The sequence below is a fragment of the Engystomops pustulosus genome, chromosome 4, assembly GCF_040894005.1.
Source record: "Engystomops pustulosus chromosome 4, aEngPut4.maternal, whole genome shotgun sequence".
Lineage (NCBI taxonomy): Eukaryota > Metazoa > Chordata > Amphibia > Anura > Leptodactylidae > Engystomops > Engystomops pustulosus.
In genome coordinates, this window is record NC_092414.1 from 107145535 (window position 1) to 107162250 (window position 16716).

Below are 16716 nucleotides of genomic sequence, written 5' to 3' on the forward strand. Positions count from 1 at the left end.
ATAATGTTATCGCTTATCATGTGGAGACAACTGCAGTATTTATGAGACAACACATCTTGCTTAAAGAGCAAGCAGAAATTGACCTAATAAACCACTACCAGTATGTTGCCAAGCAGCTTAACACCTTTCAGATTATGTTCTTTTTTAATGACCCAGTGTGGTGTCATCATACAGAAAATCAACTTTGTAGTGAGATGTAAGTTGCTTGTATAAAGTCAAGGAGGTGGAGGTTTTAACACTGAAGTCAAGTTCTCTCCTTATCAGAAAGCCTCCTTCACCATAATTGATGGTGACCTCAGTCACAGAGGAGCAGGCATTTGGAGCTCACCACCTTGACTTCATTGCTAAACTCTCCGCCTCCTTGACTTGATACAACCAATTTACATCTCCCTTCAAAGTCGATTTTCTAGATTGCTGATGACAGGTTCCCTTTTAAAGAAAGTATACTTTACATGCAGTTGCCGCTAGGAAGCTCTGGCACATTTGGGATACTTAGTTTAAACGAAGCAAAACATTAAACTCTGGCAACTATGAGTAATCGGTATATTATACATTTTTTTTATTTTCAAATATCTTTTTATTAAGTTTTTAAGATTTTACAGATAGTAAACAGGACATATGAAAACTTAAAAGGTAAAGTATTAGTGCAAACGAATAACATGAATTCAAGATAGCAAGATTTTTGCACCACCAGGGTGATGAACACAGTACTAATAACTTGCAATACAAATACAGGTAGTCAGGGTTTTCTTGCTGGGTTTGATCGAAAGTGACATCATAGAAGGAACTACCCTGTTATGCACACAGAAATTACTGTACTTGGCACGCAAAGCCATAGCGGCTCAGTGGATTCAAACTTCGGCACCTACGATACAGGAGTTTCTAAACAAAGTCAATAACATAATTAGGTTGGAATGGGGGTGTATTTAAAAAAGAAATGTCCCAAAAAATTTGATAAGATATGGGGTAGGTGGCTGGATGCGGCGGGATTACCAAACAAAGTACTGACAGATTTGCGAAACAGCTCTCGCTATCAAATGATGTTGTTAGGAACATAATAGATGGATACTTTGCTGTCTTGGGCCTTTTCATCTCTAGTAAGATTTACATGGTCTAGATAAGCAGTTCTTTGGTACAAACAGAAATAAAGTCTTAAACCGTCTGATGTAGGGCAAAGGGGGTGGGGGGGGGGTGCTGGGGGGACTGGGATGTTCTAATGTTTCATTGCTTTGGTCTTTTGTGTCATAGACTGTTTGTTAAAAAAAATTGTAAAAACCACAATAAATATGTTTTGATTAAAAAAAAAACAAATACAGGTAGTCCCCAAGTAACATACAAGATACAAGTTCTTTATGTTTATTCTTAAGTTGAATTCATATGCAAGTAAGAACGGTATGTTTTTAGTGTTCATCCATAGTAAACTTGCCGAACAATTTTTGAACCTAGAGAAAAGCTGCAACTATTTTTGTAACTGTTTGCACTTAGCATTTTCAAACAATCTTTTTAAAATTTCAGAATATGGAGTATATCCTGAAGTGTAATAAACTGATTCATGCATAGGTCTCTTCTAGATTCCAGAGGCTAATTTAAACCAATCCCAAGGGCTGAAACAGAAAAATAATTACATTGATTTTGGGAACTTCACTCCAGGGATTTAGGGTTTAGCAGGGCAGACATTTAGCTAATTAATTTGTGGTGTGAAAAGCAATAAATTACCAAACAACTTCAAATATGATTTAGATAAAGAAAATGCACAACCATTCATTTACAGATGATCTTCATAAAACTGACAAAGCTAAACATGGTCAATAGATGTAGTACTATAAGTGCAACTTACTTATAGCATATATACTTAAAGAAGTATTCCCATTTCAACAAATTAATGATGAAAAATTATACAGATTTTCCAATATATTCTCTGCATGAATTCCTCATGGTTTTCAGGATCTCTGCTTGCTGTCTCTCTATAGAAAACTACTATGCTTACTTCCAGTGGACTGAAAGGGGTGGCTCAGCTGTTTAATGCTGGTTTACAACAGTTTTTTTTTAAAAAGGTTATTCATGGAAACATTTGGGAATGAAAGGTCATCAACTCAGCTAGTGGTCTTTCCTGTAACAGACAGAAAACCAATTAAAAATATTTTCTTCTGTATCACTAGGGATTTATGGGCTTTGTGTTTATGCATTAATTCCAATAAAATACACCAAACAAATAGAATTAATTTATATTTTAGTAAAAATGCATAAAAGTAATAAATATTTCAGTGTATTTTTTCAGTGGTGACCTACTCCTTTCCTCTTTGTACAGTAATCGAAACCGACTGTGGACTGCAATTTTAGAAGTGTCCTTTTGTTTTATTAGGACGCTAGAAAGATCACAAATCTAACACCATTCTCCCAAATTTTTAAGAAAATTTTAGAATAAATTATTTTAGGGACCATTTCATTTCTATAGCGGTTTTGGAAGTTCTGTTAACCCCTTAACGCTGAAGCCACTTTTCACCTTCCTGACACGGCCCATTTTTTAAAATCTGACATGTGTCTTTTTAAGTGGTTATAACTTTGGAACGCTTTAACATATCCAGTTGATTTTGAGATTGTTTTTTCGTGATACATTGTACTTCATGCTGGTTGAGAAATTTAATCAATATATTTAGTATTTATTTATGAAATAAATGGAAATTTGGCAAAAATTTTGAAAAAACCAATGTTTTCCAAATTCAAAATTTTCTACTTTTTGGAAAGTTGGTCATATCACTAAAATAACGTGATAACTAATATTTTCCACATGTCTGCTTTAACTTGGCATCATTTTTCAAACCTCTTTTCCTTTATTTAGGATGTTAGGAGGCTTATAACTTTAGGTGCAATTTTTCAGATTTTCACGAAAATCATCAAAACCTACTTTTGGAGGGTCAATTTAGTTAGAAGTGACTTTATAAGGCCCACATGACAGAAAACCCCCACAAATGACACCATTTTAGAAACTACACCCCTCAAAATATTCAAAACAACCTTTGGGAATTTTGTTAACCCTATGAGCGTTTCATGAGGGTGAAAGATAAATGAAAGTGAAATTAGAGAAATGTAATTTTATCTTACTATAGATTCATTGAACACTAAAATTTGCACCTTCACAATGGGTTAAAAAGGAAAATGCATTTTACAATGCTGAGGGCAATTCCTCTTGAGTATGCCAATACCCATTTTGTCACTGTACCCTGCTGTACGGGCACATGGGGGCACTTGGAATGGAAAGAGCGTTGTTTTGTTTTTGCAGGGCAAATATGGCTGAAAAAGTTTTCATGTGTCAGGATGCATTTGGAGAGCCATAATGGTACCAAAACAGAGGAAAGCCCCAACATGAGACACCATTCTGGAAAGTACACCCCTTGGAGAGTTTATCAATGTGTAATTTGTGTATTTTCTCCAACAGGTGTTTGATTCAATTAGGCCCCAAAAGGGAAAAAAGGTGAAAATTTTCTAAAAAAAGTCACTTTTACCCCAAATTTTTGTTAGCCACAAGGGATAAAAGATGAAACAACCCCATAAATGTGTAAAACTACTTCTCCTAAGCACAGAACTGCACCACTTTTGCATATAAAGTGTTGTATGGGTACACAGTAGGGCTCAGAAGGGAAAGAGGGGCTTTGGCCTTTTAGAAGCCAGATTTGACAATCATCCTTTACATGTGTCAGGATGCATTTGGAGAGCCCTAGTGGTACCAAAACAGAAGGGAACCCCAACAAGTGTCACCATTTTGGAAAGCACAACCCTTAGAGAATTTAGCAAGGTGTAATATGTGTATTTGTCCGTAAAGGTGTTTGATTTAATTAGGACTTAAATAGATAAAAGGTGAACATTTTCTTATAAAGGTCATTTTACTCCCAATTTTATATAGCCACAAGGGATAAAAAAAATGTAATAACCCCCCAAAATGTGTAAACCTATTTCTATTTAGTGTAGAAGTACCCCACATGTGTATATAAAATGTTGTATGGGCGCACAGTAAAAGGAAAGGGGAATGTTTGCCTTTTAGAAGCCAAATTTGACAGAAATGTTTCACATGCATTTGGAGAACCCTAGTGGTATAAAACAGAGAAGAATCCGAAAAGTGACCCTAATTTTTGAACGCACAACCCTTAGAGAATTTTGCAATGTGTAATATATGTATTTGCCCCTACAGGTGAATGATCCAATTAGGCCCTAATCATTAAAAAGGTGAAAATTTTCCTATAAATGTCACTTTACCCCTAATTTATGCAAGCCACAAGGGATAATATATTAAATAACCCCAAAAAAGGTGTAAAACTATTTCTCCCGAGTGTAGAAGTACCCCACATGTGCATATAAAATGCTTTATGGGCGCACAGTAGAGGAAAAGAGGGATGTTTGTCTTTTAGAGGCCAAATTTGCAAGAAATCTTTCACATGTGTCAGGATACATTTGGAGAGCCGTAGTGGTACCAAAACAGAGGAAAACCTGAAAAGTGACCCTAATTGTTGAATGTACACCCCTTGGGGAATATAGCAAGGTGTAATATGTGGTGTAGTGTAATACACGTGGTGAAATGAGCATTTTGAACATACAGGTGGTTTCCAAATATGATGTGCAATGGAGTCCAAGATGGAAATTTCAATTATTTCTGGAAAGTTCAGTGCCCGTTATGTGGCGCCCCTTATGAAATAATGGAGGGGTATAGGGAGCAACGGGACATAACAGTTGTTACAATTATTCATTTTACCAAAATTAATTCACAATAGGTTGGGCGTGAATTGTGAATGTCTAGTGTATAAGGAGGTAGTATATATCAAGGGACCAACTAAACTTTTGTCACTCTGGAGTTGTCGCAGGTCTCTTAGTAGTATGTAGTGTCCATCCTAACTCCTCTTTTGGAACAGACTCTTTATTGAGTCTTATCTTTAGAAGCAGCAGAATTCACCGGGAAAATGCTGTCCTGGCAAAACACAGGAACATCTAAACCAGAGGTACTGGGGCCCCGTCCTTCTTGTCCCAATATTAGTTTCCTAATATCTTCCTCTTGAAAACGGAGAAATGATACGGCAGGACGTGCACATTGGAACAGCTCGTAAGAGTTGTACAGCATCATCTGTACAATGTGCACGGCCAGCACTTTTGTACCATATCTTCGTTTTTCGTAGGGAAATTATCGCCAAGTGTTGCTCTTATTCACCCTAGCAATGCCCATTGTGACGAATATTGCTGCTTTTGGCTGGACCAAATCGACCAGCCAATAGCGGCAAACATGGACAGAGGGGGGCAACAAAACCCCTCTGGACCGCAAGGCAAAATTGGTGGCTGTCAGGAACAGCCGCCACCCTGCCCCGATCACCGTGTCTACAGACATGGTGACCGGTATTACTGACGTCATAAGTAAATTCGCTGCTATTGGCTCATCTGAATTGATGAGCCAATAGCAGCAATAATAAACTGGGGGTGTGTGGGGGGGACGTAACCCTTCTGGTCCATGGGGCAGGATGGATGGCTGTCAGGAACAGCCGCCGTCTTACCCCGATCAGTGAACAGCCGCCGTCTTACCCTGACCGGTGTTGGAAAGTCACTACCCGCCGCACCGTTCTATAACAACGCTCGTTGGGAATAGGCTATACAATCTTTATTTATTTTTTTAAGCAATTTAGACAAATAAGGGCTTATTTTTTGCAAGACGAGATGCACTGTAAAAAAAACTTAATTTTAGTGGGTTTTTAGCTTATTGAAGCAATTTTATTAACTTTTTACGTGTGGAGGAAAATAAAATCATCAATTCTTCTTTTGGATTTTTAGCATTTTTTGGGGGGGGTGTTCACTGTAGCATAACAATAATATATTATCTTTATTCTACGGATCACTACGATTACGGTGATACCTCATTTATATAGTTTTATTTTTATTTGTCCAATTTTATTGAAGGAAAACTAGAATAGAAAAAATTGCATTTGTTTTAGTATTGCCATTTTTATAGCGGCATAATTATAGTATTTTTTGGTTTACGGAGCTGGTTGTAAGCTTATTTTTTGTGTGACAAGTTGCTCTTTTTATTGGTATCATTTTGGTGCTTGTAACTTTTTCGGATCACTTTTTAGAACATTTTTTGTAAAGCAATTTGATAAAAAGTTTTAATTTTTGGCAAGTTTTTGGGGTATTTTTTTTACCACGTTCACCGAGTGGGTCCAATTATGATTAGGATTTATTGTACAGATTGTTACGGACGCATCGATACCAAATAAGTGGGGTTTTTTCGTGATTTAGTGTTTTTTATACTTTATTACTTGTGTAAAGGGAAATGTGGTGTTTGGGGGGACTTTCACTTTCTTTTATTATTTATTTTTATTGTAAAAAACCTTTATTTATTTATTTTTACTTTTTTTACTGTTACTGACATCTAAGCTTGAACAAGTGATCTTCTGATCACTTGTTCAAGCTATTTTACAGGTTACACAGTGCAATACAGATGTATTGCACTGTGTAATGTAAGACACTGAGCATGCTGCGCATGCCCAGTGTCTTACAGCCGGGTCCTGCCAGGAGGCACGGACCCGGCTTCCGGAGGGAGATCTCGCAGCCCCGGGCACCGGCAGTCCCGGGGCTGCGATCGGAGCAGCGGACCCCCCCGGTAAGCGCCGCGGGGGGGTCCGATTCAACTTCAGGTAACTTTAAATGCCTCTAACACGCCGCGGTCAGCGCGACCGCGGCATGTTAGGGGTTAACACCCGCGATCGGAGAAATCTCCGATCGCGGGTGTTAGAGGCGGGTGTCAGCTATAATATATAGCCGACACCCGCAGCTTCTGGCGCCGGCTCCGTTCAGGAGCCGGGCCAGAAGCTTGACGTAATAGTACTGCATTTTGCGGGAACGCACCTCCCGCGATGCAGTACTATTACGTCAAATGTCGGGAAGGGGTTAAAAGAAACCCCTCACGTATCACCACGTTCTATTAACTTCACCCCTCAACCTATTCAAAACACCAAGTAGGAAGCTTGTTAACCCTTTATGTATTTTTGATTTGGAATTCACTAATATTCATAATTAATACATTAATTTAGCTGCAATATGTACCCACATTTACTGGATAAAAATAGAAAATGCATCTACGAATATATTGGGCACTTTTTTCCGGGTAAGAGGACACCTCACATGTGAATGTAACCCCCTGTCAGGGCAAATGGCGAAAAGCAGAAGGGAAGGAGCCATTGAGCTTTTGTAGGGCAGAATTGTTTTCAGATGCCATGACGTGTTTGTAGAGCCCCTGGAGCCACGTTCACATGTGGCATTATGGTTGGGTTTTGAAATGCAATTCAATTTGCTTTTCCTTCATGTCCAGTTAACGTGTTGGAAACACAATGTTACCAAAATACGTGATCACAAGTGGAGCCTTTGGATTGCGTTTCAAAACGCAACCAAAATGCCACGTGTGAGCGGGGCTTCAGGTACCACATACCCTTATTCCAGAGAGCTTGTAAACTTTTTATTATGTGGTATATTGGGAATTTTAACCCCTCACCACTGATGGGCTTTTTCCATTTTACTCTCCGTTTATCACTACCTACTTTCAAAAATCAATAACTTTTATTTTTCCATGTACAGAGCTGTGCGAGAGCTTGTTTTCTGAATAACAAACTGTACTCCTTAGTGACAGTATTTTATATTACATCCCTTGTAGTGGGAATACAATTAAAAATGTGGTAAAATTGACAAGAAACCACATTTGCGCCATTTTCTTGTGGGCTCTGTTTTTAGGTCTTTCACTGTACATTCCAAATAGCATCTCTAATATATTCTTTGGTTTGGTATGATCACAGGGATACCAAATTTATATAGTTTTTATTAGGTGTAAATAGATTTTACAAAAAATTTTAAACTTTTTGTACCCAACAAAAATTATAACTTTTACCACATTCTGACTCCAATAACTTTCATACTTGGGAGTACGGAGTTGGCTAAGGTGTCAGTTTTTATTTTTACCATTTTTGGGACTGTGCGACTTTTATATCACTTTTTATTACATTTTTATGTGTTGCAAAAGGGAAAAAAAGTGGCAATTCGGACATTTGAGCGCATTTTTCTGTTATGGGGTTCACCGCTGGGAATAACTGTTTATATATCATTATAGATTGAACATTTTGGGATGTTTTGTTAGGTTGTTTTTTTTTTACTTTTTAAATTTTTTTAAATTTTATTTTTTATTACATTTTTATTTTATGTTTTTACAATACTACCAAGTGATCATGTGATCACTAATTCATACTAATGCACTGCAATAACCATGTATTGCAGTACATTAGACATGTCAGCCTATGCAGACCTTAGGTTAGGCCAACAGAGAAATTTGTCGGCCTAGCCCAAGGCCCCTTGGTGACCAACGGAGAAATTCGTATGGATGAGCAATAAAGGTTAAAATGCAAAAGGGGAATTTTAATGAAACAATTTGAATTTAGTGATATTATAAGTCTTTTACATATTGTAAAAGATATTTTAATAGCAAGATAAAAACGTGATATTCATTTGTCTGCTGCAGGGCAGGGCAATGTAAGAGAAAAAACAAAAACACCCATGATAAACCTACTTAAAAAAAATGACTTACTGTGGTCTTGAGGCTTCAGCTTGATCAGTTTGGAGTTTCTCCCCCCCCTCCACTTCCATTGTACAGTATACAATTCTGTTAGGGGCCACTGATTTTAAGCCCTGAACTTCCATGATAACAATCTAAGTATAAACAGAAAATATTTATTAGATATAACAATCTTAATAAAAATACAAATTTATGTAAATATGTACACATGCATACACACTGTATATACACACATTTATTTACTATGTTTTGCTACCCTTTAAGATTACATACCTCTAAAGTAAAAGACAGGACAACATCAGATTTTGATAGCTGAACTTCACTTTCATCTCCAATGTCCAGAAAAGCAGAATTCTGTGAGCGCTTTAATTTCTGTAGTTTAAACTCAGGACCACCTTTAGACACAGGAAGACTTTCTAGGTTGGCCATTAGTAAATTCACTGACGCACGGAGCTCTTCTATAAACATTGCCTCCATCTCCTTTGTTATAAACTTTGGAAATACTTTCTCCTTTCAAATAAAAAGGGTGAGAGGATATTGTTGGAAAAGGGAAACTAAATAATATAATATGACAAAGTTTGTCATCACTAAACAAGGCTAATTTTCACAAAGCATTTTTTAACCAAGGTCTGTGCTTTGGATAACTATTCTAAGTGCATGTATCTATCTTTTATTGTCTATATTGTGGAGGAAAAACCTTGCAAGAATATTTTAAGTTCATATGCAATGACTAATCATAACAATACAAAATTAAATTTACTGTATTAGAAGCCGGGCACTGAATAAAAAATTGTTGATATTATCGCTAAACAAAAATATGTCCAGTAGTTAACTGATGTTGGGATACTTTTAATTTGGCCTTCTTGCTTAAAGCTACCAACAGAGACCATATGAAATACTGATCACTCTGAACTATAAGCACACATTACAAAAGGTTAATAAATAGAAAAACAGCCAAATACAGCATTTTGTTCTTTTCTAGTCAGAAAGATAAATTTAAACACCTTTCACCTTTGCCATTTGATCTGCTACTTGTAGACGCCCATCAAGTTCACGACGGATCTGGGCTGCTTGTTCATCAGCATTATCCAGCTGTAATTATGAACACAAATGAAAATTAATATAATTTTTTCCTAAAATCTCTAAGCAAAAATATTCTAGGCAGGTACATGAATTTACATGTTTATATAAATAATTAAAGCTTCCGTGTACTTTACCCTCTAAGAGAACCTGTAAATCTGAAATAAGCCTTACTGACACCCTAGAAATCTAAAGGACTACACTGATAAATGGAATATTAAAAATTCCACCTAAGGGAGCTAAATGCATGGCTCAGATCTTGGCATAGAACACAAGGATTTGGGTTCCTAAAGCACTGGGCTGGCTTTTCATTGGGTTACAAGCAGTTTTCTGCAGATAACTTACCTGAATGGAAAGGGGTCCGCTGTGCTGGGGGAGGAGATCCTTGCAGGGTGGTGGAGTATTCAAACTAGGAAGGGGTATTAAAGTGGTTTTCCCACTAAAGTGGTTTGATCCAATCATTCACATTTAATTTAATTCATCTGCCATATATAAAACATTTCTTCAATTACATGTTACCAAAATAAATGTTCCTGTGTGAAGATAATGTCCCATAAATGTGACCATGTTGTTCCTGAAAAACCAACTGAATTCAGTGTTCATTATCATAGGACGGCTGTGGGACACAGGGTACAGATTTACTGGCCAGGGCTGTATACAGAGGTGCAGAAATACTGTAAATCCTGCCCAGAATGTCAGCTTACCGCTACTATGCCACATGTTGTAGGTCCTCTGCTCCCATTCTCTTTCAAACTAATTACAATGGATCTTGTCAGCCCATTAGTCAAGTGCGCAAGGGAAATTCGGTATATCTAATTAGTGATGGACTATGCCACAACATGTCCTGAAGCCCTCCCTTTAAGAAATACTGCCTCCAAAACCATTGCAAAATAGCTAATTAAAGGGGTTATCCGGGTTTTAAAAACTAGTGAGGGCCAGGCTGGGGAGGGCCATTTAAAAATAATAAACATCCACTTACCTCCTCCGGCGCCGCCGATGTCCCACACCGTGGTCCCTTCGATCCGTGCCCCTGTTTGTTTACAGGGGCACAGAAGCCACGCACAGGGAGCTTCCGATCCGTAATGTGGCCGGCTCCTCCCATCCGTCCCTATCTCTCAGCGTTGTAAGCGCTGGGAGATGGTGTCGGATGGGAGCTTCCGGCCGGCCGGAAGCTCCCTGTGTGCCCTTGTAATGAAACCGGCGCACAGAGAAGACCGGCCGCGGCGCATCGGCAGGACGAGGTGAGTACATGTTTATTATGTTTAAATAGCCCGCCCCAGCACTGCCCTCAGTAATTTTTAAAACCTGGATAACCCCTTTTAACATGTTCACTCGCACTGACATAACTAATGAAATCCTCATAGACAAGGGTAATCCCTTCATGCTCAGGGTCATAAAGGAATTATGTAAGTTGTTGAAAATCAAACATCTGCATATATCTGTGCATCTCCCAAAAACGGATTGATTTAATAGGACATTGAAGAGAAAGTTAAAGAGGAATATGCATAGAGATGGGAAAGATTCAGATTGTCTAAGTTATCCAATCCTTCCACAGGGTTATTACCTTTTGAGCTAGTGTATGGCAGACACCCACATGGTCTCCTGGATATAACAAAGGAGACCCTAGAGCAGGAGTGCTATTGAGCACATAACACAGATGCAGGACAATAAATCTGTGGTTATGCCCATATTTTGAGAGTATCTAGAGCGTCGGGGCTCAAAAGAGGGTATGTATCAGGTCAGCTACTTGCATAATATTCTCCAGCCGCCAAGTCATCCTTCATGAAAATTATGAGCCTTGAGTTTGTGGGCAGCTCAGGAATTCAATTCAAGCCAGGTGGCCTTGAGGAAATTGACTATTTCAAAGTCTTTCCTCAGAAGTTCTGATAAATGTTATGGTAGAACAGGCAGATTTTGTATGTCAGGCAGTTTTGGCACAGAACCCTACATCATCAACTGCAAACTGGACACTTGCAAAGGGTAGAAATTGTGAAGTTTTGGGGCCTTGTGTTATTTATGGGCATAGGGAAAAAACCTGAGGAGATTAGAGAGTATTGGAGTTCGGATGTTTTATAAAGCACTGCAATTTATCGCAGTTATGAACCGCTCACGTACCAGACCAACAGAAGTGCAAGGTACAGAATTAAAATGGACAAGCTGTGCGAGAGCGAGCTTGAAACCACCAGAAAAAAAAGGTGTAATGTAAGCTGGCTGCATACCTGGTACAATTGGCATTACGTGCTATTTTAACAAGCAGGTCATGCTATACTATTCTTTCATTTTCAAAATGTAGTGATAAAGGCCCTTATTTTTGGAAATGAAGAAGAACAGGGTCCTTGTACCTCTGGAACTGATGTCTCCCGAAGTGTTCCAAAAAAACTTTTCTCCAGAGAGGTCCCCCAGACTGTAGGGAAAGGGATTGACTAGAAAAGATATAGAGTCTACACGAAAAGGGGGAATAAGAAAAGGACCAGATTTACACATATGTCACAATCACACAGAAGAACATGGCCTCTGCATTAAAGAATTCTTCAGAATATGCCAAACATCTTAAGGTTTATAGTTATTTTACCCTGGTATATACCATCTTCTTAATGGTATTTTTATTTATTTTTTTAAACATTTTATTGAACAAAAGAGAAGCAAACATGCATTAGACCAATGTCTGGTCTGACGTGTTACAGAGTACTTTTAACATATACATGGAATGGTAGTAATCCGTGCAAACAGATATACAAATCTAGAAGTGCTAGTTCACATTTTCTCTGTCGTTAAGTGTCCAATAGTTTATTTCTTGTAGTATGTCTATTATCAGTCCATGGTGTTACAGATTGCCAATAATGGGTCTTTCGGCGCCAACTGTGTTTCCAAGGCATGCTTTGTATTCTTCTCATACGAAAATAACTCAAAATCAAAAATCAGGGGTGTAAAACTGTGCCCATTAATATCAGAGGTAAGGTTGTTTATTCCTGGAAGTGGCAAGAGGTTGTTCAGATGTCCCATTGTCTCGTGAAGGCAGCTAGAGAGTTGTGTTGGTATGAAAGTGCTTTCTATACCATCTTCTTATATCCATCTGTCCTGGTAAGTACCACCACCTTGTACCCATCAGCAATAGATAGATAAAAACTTTATTAATATGGACATTTACGGACAAATTTTCTTTCCATTAATTACTGAAAGTAATTAAAGAGGACCTTTCACCCCAATTTATTAAATCTAACAGATTGTAGGGCTTGCACACCGATTCAGGGACACTTTGAATTTTATTCCTAGCCTCCACCTTTACCAAGATCTGTCTCTGACCATTTGATATTCAGGATCGTCAGAGAGGAGGTGCTGCAGCAGGTGTGGGGGAATGTGTGACTATGCTAATCTTCTCTGACACTGTCCAATCAGCGGTGGACAGTGTCAGGGAAGACCTTCCTGAACTTTATATGCACATTTTAAAAGTTGTTTGTGAGTATTTTGACAATTCCTGTCTCCTTAAACCTTGGCTTGCATCGTTCTCTAGGATTTATGACTGATTTTTTTTCCATCTAAAAGCAAGATCCTGCAATTGGAGTAATGTCGACAGCATATACCACAACTGGGAGTAATTGCCAAGCCTTGGAGTACTAAGAGTCTTCCATTTCGGAACAGGGTGGAGAGGTGCATGTGATCTTCAATTTGAACATTGGTTATATTTTTAATCATTTGGTTTTTTTCAGCATTTGTGAGAGAGCATTTGTTCCTTTCAGAAATACCTTTTTTGCCAGCAAATATATATTTTTGTAACTTCACCATGGGGAGGACCAACATGCTGCTTGACAAATTTGGTCTCGGAAAGCATTTCTAAATTCTACCCATATGTAGCAAGTGCCCTGGTAGAATGGGCGCAAATCTTTTCTATGGCAAACTTTTTAGCCACTTCATAAGCCAGCTGGATATTGATTTTGATCCATCTAGCAATGATTGTAGGAGAGGCCTTATTCCCTTTATTTTTTACCCTTCTTCTGTGAACTGCAGTTGAGGAGGAAATGTGAGTGTAATTTTCCTTAGTGCCCGTCTGTTTGTTTATGTAGGCCATAGTGTTGTCTGATTGATACTCCCTGACCATGAAAAAGGGATAGAGCTACCTGTAATCCCTTTAAGATTTTTAATAATTCTTTCCCGTTGGCTGAAGAGTAGTGGTTGTACAAGGCCTTTCTAAATTTATGAGCCAACCTAGGTGATCTAGAATCTGGCAGACCCTGGTAATCTGGTTTCTTACCCATAGTTCTGAGGAACCCACTAGATTGAAGTCGAGGTAAACGATAAAAAGACCTTGATCTTGTCTTATGTAGGCCCAAAGGGGATGACCCTGTACTGGAAATTGAAAAATTTACGTACCTACTTGAATAGCGATTCTTAGGAATTTTTGATACCATCATGTAGCCATCCATCAGGAGTATGCATCTGCCGGGTCTATTGACACCATATAGCAGTTTAGGAATAGGAGATTTCCTGTGGATTTTTACGTCCCCATTTTGAAGCTTGGAACCCGAAAATGTTTGTTTAAGGATTCTACATTTATTATGGTCTTAGGGATCCATAGGGTTTTTTTTACCCAAAAAAGTTGACCTTCTTTCCTTGGCGCAACATTGCACAATACCTTTTTGACAAGTAATGAAGAAGTTTCTGAAAGCATGGCTGCACGCTGCTTCCTGCTGAATTCTTTGTGATCTTGAACTTTTTGGAAGGAGGAAGAGTAAAGTCATTTGCAAGATGGAATTGAGGATCCAAATGCTCATTGACATTTCTGTCAAGACATGGAAGAAGTGGTATAACTTTCCTCCTACCTGGGGCTTTACTTCATTGTGGTTGGGGATGGGCCTATCTAGCCAGGTCTGGAGGTTTATTGACGTAATCTAGAAGCCAGGGGTCTTGACTCCTTCTCTTTCTTCTGGTACCTTGTTCTCCTAAAGGAACGGAAGGGTCTGGAACTAATAGGAGTAGAAGAGGGAGTAAAACCTTTCCATCTCTCCCCTGCTTTTTCCAACAATCATAAGATAGGTCCAAAGAGAAAGTTACCGTCACATGGAATACTACAAAGCCAATTTCTAGAGGCTAAAACCCCTGACCAATATTTCAGCCACAAGGCCATAGGGGCGGAATTTGACAAAACTGTAGGCAGAGTCTTAATCAATAGAGGCATCCACAAGGAAGGTCGCTCCTTTCTGAATATTCACCACAGAAAAACTTAGGACTTCTCTTCGGACTTTATTCTGTATACCTCCTCCTAGTTGATTAAGCCACATCAAAACCAAACACAAGCTGCTGCCACATTAGGTTTAAAGTTTAAAGGAGTGAACACGTGGCGCCTGATGCTAAAGATGATGATGTTCAGATGAACTGGTGGAATAGGTTAGTGGTAAATCTGGCGGGCTGCAGCGTCTCCCGTGATCCGCAGTGGGACACTGGCGGTGTAAGGAACAATAGAAAAGTAAGTGCAAAAAACACAGGTATATAGGTGCGAGCTGCCCCTAGAGCTAAAATGTAACAGTAAAGTCCAAGATGTGTGTTAAAGGCTTTATTTTTATGGACGATGCGTTTCGAGGACGAATTGTCGCGTTTCGAGGACGAATTGTCCCCTTCCTCAGGTCCAAAAGGCAACATACACTAAAAAACATCAGACAAAAAAGGTATCATAAATAAATGGGTACAAAGAAAGGCGTAAAATTTCTGTGTAAATCTGTCTCTTAGGAGTTTGGACTGTGTTTTGAAGGTGTCTGTGTTCGTACAGTTTTTTCGGACTCGCTTGTATTGGCTATATGGTATGTTAAGCAACCACTTTTTGTAATGTGAACTGGTGAAATCAAGGAAACTTTTCACGTCAACCTTTTTGAAAAAGGTTTGGGTGGTGAGACCAGTGAGTTGGGGGTTAACAGAAATCAAAAGATCTAAGTATTCGATGTTCAAGGTAGAGATGTTGGCCGTGAGTCTGATGCCCCAGGAGTTGGTATTGATTTGTCCAGTGAAATTATGTGCCTGTGTTTTGGTTCCTTCCCAAACGATGAAAAGATCGTCTATATAGCGTTTAAAAAAAATATGATATTCTGGGAGAAGGATGGGTTTTCCAGTAGATGTTCTTTTTTCGAATGCCCCCATGAATAGGTTGGCATAATGGGGGCAAACCTGGTTCCCATGGCCGTCCCCTTGATTTGTCTATAAATTTCAGATTCGAATGAGAAAGTATTATGCTCCAGAATGAATCTGATGCTGTCCAGTACAAATTGGGTCTGTTCGGGTGGCATGGATGGGTCTGCTGCTAGAGTGTCTGATATGGCCTGAATGCCTAAATCATGAGAAATATTTGAGTACAAACCAGTTACGTCCATGGTCATGAGGAGATAATTGGGTTGTCATGAATTTGCTCCAACTCAAGTATAAGTTGTGCAGAGTCTCTCAGGAAAGTGGGTAATGCTACTACGTGTTCCTGTAGGAGAATATCCACGTATTCTGATAAGTTACAGGTAACTGAGTTCACACCAGAAATTATTGGTCGCCCAGGGGGTTTCTCTGGGTTTTTGTGGATCTTCGGGAGATAATAAAAAAGAGAAGTGTGGGGGTTCTTTGAATTATATAATCCTTTTCCTTTTTCGTAAGTATACCCATAGAATGTGCTCTCAGCACCAGGGTGGAAAGTTGGTCCAGATGGTCTGATTTTGGGTCATGGTCGAGGGGGAGGTAGTATAGAGAGTCCAAGAGGATATTGTTGCTTTTAGCTAGGTTTAAAAGGCAGCCATGAATTTTTAAGAAAACCCTCTGCCTTCTTATCCACTGGATATTTTAATGATCCAAATCATCAAATGGAAGAGTAGATCCACCAGACAATTTTAGAATAGAAATGTGAATCTTCGGTATGGACGGCCCCTAGGAGGATGTAGAGTCTAGGTCAGAGTGATACTGTCTCTTGACTGCTCTAGGGATGAAGGAAGGATTTTGTGTCAGGATTTTGCCACTCCTTGGAAATCAGGGAAGAAATGGTACCATGAAAAGGGCATGTACGTTTTTGTTTTTCTGCCAAA

General features: G+C 38.8%; 1 protein-coding gene across 12 annotated transcripts in view; it reads right to left on the bottom strand.

Moving 5' to 3' along the window:
- CADPS2 (calcium dependent secretion activator 2) overlaps positions 1-16716 on the bottom strand; it is a 295527-nt gene that overhangs the window by 243089 nt on the left and 35722 nt on the right. For all 12 annotated transcript variants that reach the window (XM_072147011.1, XM_072147001.1, XM_072147004.1 and 9 more), the window contains exons 4-6: positions 9602-9682; positions 8864-9100; positions 8603-8724 (exon numbers count right to left, since the gene is read on the bottom strand). In XM_072147011.1, coding sequence (XP_072003112.1) covers positions 8603-8724; positions 8864-9100; positions 9602-9682 — 440 coding nt within the window. The remainder of the gene's footprint in view (positions 1-8602; positions 8725-8863; positions 9101-9601; positions 9683-16716) is intronic.